The 6556-nt window shown below is 38.8% G+C and overlaps 1 protein-coding gene and 1 long non-coding RNA gene across 2 annotated transcripts in view; one reads left to right on the plus strand and one right to left on the minus strand.

The window, feature by feature from the left end:
- The first annotated feature begins 3198 nt into the window (after positions 1–3198).
- cnpy3 (canopy FGF signaling regulator 3) overlaps positions 3199–6556 on the plus strand; it is an 8337-nt gene continuing 4979 nt past the window's right edge. Inside the window, exons 1-3 of the mRNA XM_017436823.3 lie at positions 3199–3476; positions 4458–4584; positions 5632–5728. Of these exons, the coding sequence (XP_017292312.1) occupies positions 3371–3476; positions 4458–4584; positions 5632–5728 (330 nt within the window). The 5' untranslated portion in view covers positions 3199–3370. The remainder of the gene's footprint in view (positions 3477–4457; positions 4585–5631; positions 5729–6556) is intronic.
- On the minus strand, positions 4338–5085 carry LOC119617203. The gene is made up of 2 exons (XR_005233421.1): positions 4895–5085; positions 4338–4715 (listed from the first exon to the last, which is right to left on the minus strand). It is a non-coding gene; the product is annotated as an uncharacterized LOC119617203 (long non-coding RNA).

A 6556-nucleotide genomic window follows, 5' to 3' on the forward strand; every position in this document is an offset into this window, starting at 1 on the left:
GATGTTAACAGGAAGTGACGTCACGTGTCTTCTTCCTGAGTTATTTGGGGTTATTTTGTATTCCACGCTACACAAACCCACAAAGAAGACACTAGACCGCAGAAACGGTGGCGAATCACTTTAGAAACAATAAATATTGGGTTAAAGTTGCGGGAAAGTTGCAAAAAGTTGCAATTTCGCAGGGTTTGCTTGATTTTGTGTTAATAGTTGCGATCGCAACGTCGCGAAATCCTGGAGGGTCTGATTAATGCTCCAAGCGGTGCAGCTTTGTTATTTACCAAAAAAAACATCACGACTTCTTTCATATATAAGGCGCTCTGAAGGCTTTTAAGTGCGCCTTATAGTCCGGAAAATACGGCACTTAGGAGGTTCAACAATAAAAAGAAAAGCTGCTGAACCAAAAGGTGTTGTGATCAGAAAGAAAACAGCTGTATGAGTTTTACTGAAACTAAACCAGCTTATATATTATTGAACAGTGACTTTGTAAGCCGTTTAGGTTTGCTGGTTAGATAAGAAGTACAGGTTGGGTGTAGTTACATTTAGAGAACGATCAGGAGGTCGTGGTTAACATACGGTGATTTAAAGTTTAACCTGTCACTTAAATACGATTTAACAAAGACATCTCATTACCAGAGTGAAAGCAGGCTGTATTTGCATAACTGTGGTGTAATAAAAATAAAAATATTTGCATTTTTTGTGCAACATTTATGGATTTGTGCTCAAAGTTTGTGGAGCACACAAGTGGACAGTCGACTGCGATGAATGTGAGCAATAAGTAAGCAAAACTATTTTTTTTTTTCAAAACCAAACGTTTCATTCTACACGAGTGGGAGAGCATTTGCAGCAGATTAGCAGAGATCAGTCAGATTTTCGATGAAAGCAGTTTTGTTCAAACACAATCAGGGTTCGCTGCTGAGATCACGTCGGTGTCACCGTTTAGTGTTTGTCGTCGTGCATTTGAGCACTTATTGATTTAAACTGATAAAAGCTGCCTCTTTTCAACAACCTGCTATGTAATCCGTGTTATTATTTTATTCAAGGAAGAGCTGAAAAGGAGAGCATGTAAGAGTTCTTCTTCTCCAACAAAGCCCTGCTTTTGCCTGTTGTGTGGGCTGCATGGCTGTATGAAAACCAGCTTTCATCTTTTCTTTCTCTCTCTACATCAACCTCCCCTCCACCAACTCAGTGTCAAGTCCTGCTATGAGACACACACTGATCTGTGTGTGTGTGTGTGTGTGTGTGGAACGAGGAGCTGGCTGTCCTTTTGGCAGGCAGCGGTACACTGAAGCACCTCTCAGGAAAAGCGGCCTATTATTGAACCGCTGAGAAACGCTCTCATCTCGCTGTGAAAATCTCTTTCACTCACAGTGAGCTTCAATCAAATGTATTCAAGCACACACAAATAAAACACACACACACACACAGACACACAAAGGTTTCCAACGGCACAGTCTGTAAACTCAGTCATGTTTGGTTTTCACTTTAAACTGCAAACATTTCAAATGAATGTGGGCTTTTAATATGCCTCTAACTATCTGAACAAACATGGAGCACATTTAAAATATTCACCTTTTTTTATCAAAGTCCTCACGTTCCTGGAAGGAATGCATATCGCCCTCCTTTCACGCCAGAACTTTCAGCTAAGATCCTCACAAAGTTGGAGCCGTTTTGATCAAACCTTAAACTCGATCTCAGGATCTGTCAGAGTTTGCAGGATGTGTTAGTTAGGAATGACTGTCAGCTACTACCACTCCAGATTTCAGCTCAGCAGCTGTAAAACTGGCCGAGTTATAGACTTTTTTGTAATATTTAAATTCTTATAAGATGCTGTTAGTGTGCAGCTGAATTTAGGTCATTTCATCTATTGAATCCTTTTTTTTTTTCAGAAACATTATTCTTTTTATCATCTTTCTCTCCTAACTCATCTGGTTATGTGTGGGATGTTCAGCTGACAGCAGACCTCAGATCAGTCAACCTTTAACCAGTTAAAACATCCACACAGGTGCCGCACAGATACCTGGAGGTGAGGCCGACATGAGATTTTTATGTAACTTTTCTTTTTTTTTTTAAATTATCTGTGCAGATGCAAACAGATGTCTACATCTGTTACATAAGACATCTTAAAGTGCTTTAGTTGTGAGAACAGCCCCCTCTGCGGGATAAAACCAGGCACTGCTTGTTGAGTCAAAGATTAGCAAAAGACAAGATGAGTCACTCCTTTACATAATAAACTGTTTACTATTCTCAGCAGAGTAAAACAACTCATACTTCTATCAGAGATAAACTTTAATGAAAATAAAAAAAATATTTTATGGAAACTTAGTTTTTACTTTGTTACTACACTAAATTATTGTTTTTTAGTTATATTTTGCAAAAATTACGCATTTTAAATGCCTTCTTGTTGCTGTCATATGGTCCTGATGTCCTCTAGTCGTGTTTTAAAATGTTCATAATTCATTTTATTTTCTGAAAAAAAGAAAAAGTAACAAGATGTTTTCATTCATCCAGCTGAGCAGGTGTTTGCAACACAGTGAAGAACAGATGACAAATTAAAATTCAAACATAAATTTATTATAAAGATCTAAAGAATTTTTTTATTTCCTCCCTAACACAACAACTACCAAAAGATGACTACTGTATCTAGTTTTTAATTCAAGTGTCTGTGAGTAAATGTCACAAACTGTACCTTTGTTTGTTTGAGCTGGTTAACATTAAATTGTTCAACAATTATGTTTGTTTTTCCTGGTTTCTTTACAAACACAGTCACGGATCAGACACATTAAGGAGCCAATCTTATAAAAGATTTATGTTTAGATTTGCCTTGAATATAAAGACATGCAATCAATGTTTGAGAGAAGTGGAGACAGATGTTTGACAGACATTTATAAATATTTATTCATTTGTCTGCATTGTTCTACATAATATGTTTATTTATGAAGTACAACAATATGGAGAAACGAAAAGATGTTTAGCTGAACTTGGCTGTCAATCCAAATTTTAAATAAATTAATTAAAATGAATAAGTAGCTCTTTGTCACGGTGATGTATTTGTGAGAAAACGCAATAATGTCTCTTACGGCGCTCCGTAGTGGAGTGATGCCTCTTGCTCTATTATTTTCTCTCTGGCTCTCCTCTGCCTTTCATTGGTCAATCCGCTGCCACTTCTTGCTCTCTGATTGGTCAGAATTTCCGGGTGCGTGACGCCCAAACCGGAAGAGGATGCGGGCATATTTTCAGCACCTGTGAAGACTTTCAGAGGCGATGATGTGAAAAACAAAACAAAACGGGGGAAAAAACAGTTTTCTGGGGACGATTTTAAACGTTTGAAACGATTTTATGAGGAGATAAAGAGCCGAACTGAGCAGACAGGATGATTTTAGCGACGTATTTGTCGTTTTTGTTGATAATTTCGTCGGTGGGAGCAGCTAAGACTGAAGGCGACGATGAGTGGGTTCATCTCCCCAACAAGTGTGAAGGTAAAATATGAGATTTAAGAGTTTTTACTAACAAATAAACAAAATGTTCTTCATTATAGCTTGACTGCTGGTCCACAGAGACAACAAGTCAACAACATGGTTTGTAAAAAAAGGAGAATATTTCATTTAAACCTAAAGCTGCATTAGTTCTCACATTGTTCATTTATTTCCTTTCTGAAATGTGGCTGTCACTTTAATACACACATCCACACACACATTTTAAAAAACTAGATTAACTTAACTGATTCTTACAATAAAAACAGAAACAACAGCATCTTTAAGTAAAATTAAATTGATTAATGTTCTAATTAAACACAAGTAGCTTGAATAAAACATCAGTAAAATAAGAAACAAAATGTTCAGGAAAGTTGAGAAGCCACTTAACTCAAGTTTTGATGCATTTTATTTTGTATTTGCAATAATTTATTTAACTATTTTTAATCTTTTAGTTTATGAACAAACAACAAAACTACATTACATACATTTATGTCATCTAGCTCAGTCTTAGACTTAAAAATTAAATATTTTACCTATAAAGTTAATTATTCTATCATTTATTTATTTTATTTTTTTAAGTTTGTCTGTCTGTAACTCGTTTCAATGTTAAATAAAACATTAAAGAGGATTTTTTTTTAATGATAATTGGAGCTGTAAGAGTTTAGGAAGGTGTTTTAAAGTGACTTTTAATATCTAAAAATCAAATATTCACTTCTGCTTTTTGTTTTCAGCTTCACATGATTAGAAAATCTGCAAGTTTTTATTATTTCAGACTGTTTGACTAAAACCAGTGATCAGAAACATTTATAGGATTCATAATAGATGTCTCTGATTCATAAACTCTTTTAAAATCAGATTTTTACCTTTTTTTTTTACATTTTTGACCTAAATACACACTTTACTCTGATAAATAATAAAGAAGTTGGATTAAATTGAGCAGTTATTAGTAAAAAGCTGTTAACCTCACGGCGGCTCGTTTCTCAGTCTGTAAGTTCGTCAGCATCGAGATGAAGTCGGCGTTCGAAGAAACGGGGAAGACCAAAGCCGTCATCGAGAGCAACTACAACTTCATCGACGGGAAGGGGGCTCCTCCGGTGAAATACGTCAAGTCGTGAGTCTCCTGTCGTTTGTTGTGGCCCTCAGAGAACCTCAGAGCAGAACTGAGAGCTGCTCGGTGTGGAGGGACGGTTCTGGTTCTGCGTCTCGCTCAGAGGCAGCGGGGGACAGGAACCTGAGGAGGAACTTAATATAGAAACGTGTTAAACTGTCAGCGGCGTGTGTGTGTGTGTGATAACTCGCCTCTCAGAAGTGGCAGAGCGGTTGTCGGTTTAAAGAAGTTTATTTTTAATCTGCCGCAGCTGCAGAGGTTTATAAAAATGACCTTATTATTCAGACTCAGATGGATTTATTTTGTTTTTTACCAACATGTGTTCCTCGGGTGTGTTCCTGAGCCTCAGCCTCGTTGTTAGACTTTCAGGTTCTGGGCTGGACGGGTTCTTCACAGTGGAAACGTCCATCGGTGACCGGAGGCTGCTGCTCGTTGTTTCGGAGCAGATTTAAGCAGTTTCCTCCTCCTCACAGCGCTGGAAACGAGCTAACGCAGTGGTCTCCAATCCTGGTCCTGGAGGGCCACCATCCTGCAGGTTTTACATGTTCCTCTGCTCCAACACACCTGATCTGAATCAATGGGTGATTAACAGGCTTCTGCAGAACAAGAAGAGGTGATTTAACCATGAATCAGGTGTGTTGGAGCAGAGAAACAAGGAGAACCTGCAGGATGGAGGCCCTGAGGACCAGGACTGGACACCCCTGAGCTAACGCCTCAGCGCTGAGGATCGGCGAGCTTCAGCCTTCCTCTTCATGATGCTGGTGTGTTTGAGGCCCGTCTGAGGTCATATTTAGCTGCTTCGCCTTCATGGAGATGGAGATAATCACCCACAGTATCTGTTATTATTTAATAACTGCATGATTCATTAAAAAGAAAGACAGGAGAGGGTTTGATTATTGGTTCTCGTATGTTGAGAAAAATCAGAAAACGATTGAAGGAAATGAGAGACGATCTGGAGTTCTCGTCTCCAAAACCTGCTTCAGACTTTCCAGCACAAACCGGCCCGGCTGCTGTTTTCTGGTAAAAGCTGCTGCGTGTTTGTTTCCTCAGAGACCTGCGGTTCATCGAGGTGGTGGAGAACGTGTGTCAGCGGCTGCTGGGCTACAATCTGCACAAAGAGAGGACCGGCAGCAACCGCTTCGCCAAGGTCAGCCTGCCTTTGTCTGCAGAGAGAGAGTTTTAGTTTTCAGCTGCAGGTTAATGACCTCAGGCTGGGGGGGGGGGTTTGGTTATTATTCTCACATCTAATGTTCTGTTTGAAGTGGAACCAGATTCTGTAGTTTTCTCTTCTGATTTCTGTGTTTGAGTCTTTTCTCTGTTTCGTTTCGTAACATTTTCAGGAAATGCAAAAATCTCCAATAATCTGACTGGAGCTCCATATATAAGAGGAGATCCAGGACATGAAGTTGGGATATTTGTGTCTTTAGGATTAAACTATAAAAGCTTTTTTATTGTTTTTATTTACCATTCATGTTAAACACGTTTTAACTACAGATATGTTGGAAAACTTCCTTTAGCTTCCTTTATTAACCTCCGTCTGAAGTTCAGATTCCTGTCTTTAAATAAAACTACCTTAATCAAACAAGATAAAACTCTTTCTGTTCGAGGAAACTGTGTCTTTTACATTCTTTACTTTTCAAACAGCAACAGTATGAAATTAATTATTTCCTTTTTTTAGTTTAAACAAGAAGAGAGATCCAAGCATCCATGGATCATTGCTCAGTTATTAATGTGAAGAAAAGGATCTAAAAGCAAACGTTGTTAAAATCAGTACATTAAGTCTAAAATCTTGAATTCAGAGAAGGTTTAGTGCGGGATGTTGGACCTCAGATCCAGGTGGACCTGGTCTCGGACCCTGGCTGTGGTGTTCAGGGACAGGATCTGCAGGTGGACCTGGTCTCGGACCCAGGCTGTGGTGTTCAGGGACAGGATCTGCAGGTGGACCTGGTCTCGGACCCTGGCTGTGGTGTTCAGG

The sequence above is a fragment of the Kryptolebias marmoratus genome, linkage group LG7, assembly GCF_001649575.2.
Source record: "Kryptolebias marmoratus isolate JLee-2015 linkage group LG7, ASM164957v2, whole genome shotgun sequence".
NCBI lineage: Eukaryota > Metazoa > Chordata > Actinopteri > Cyprinodontiformes > Rivulidae > Kryptolebias > Kryptolebias marmoratus.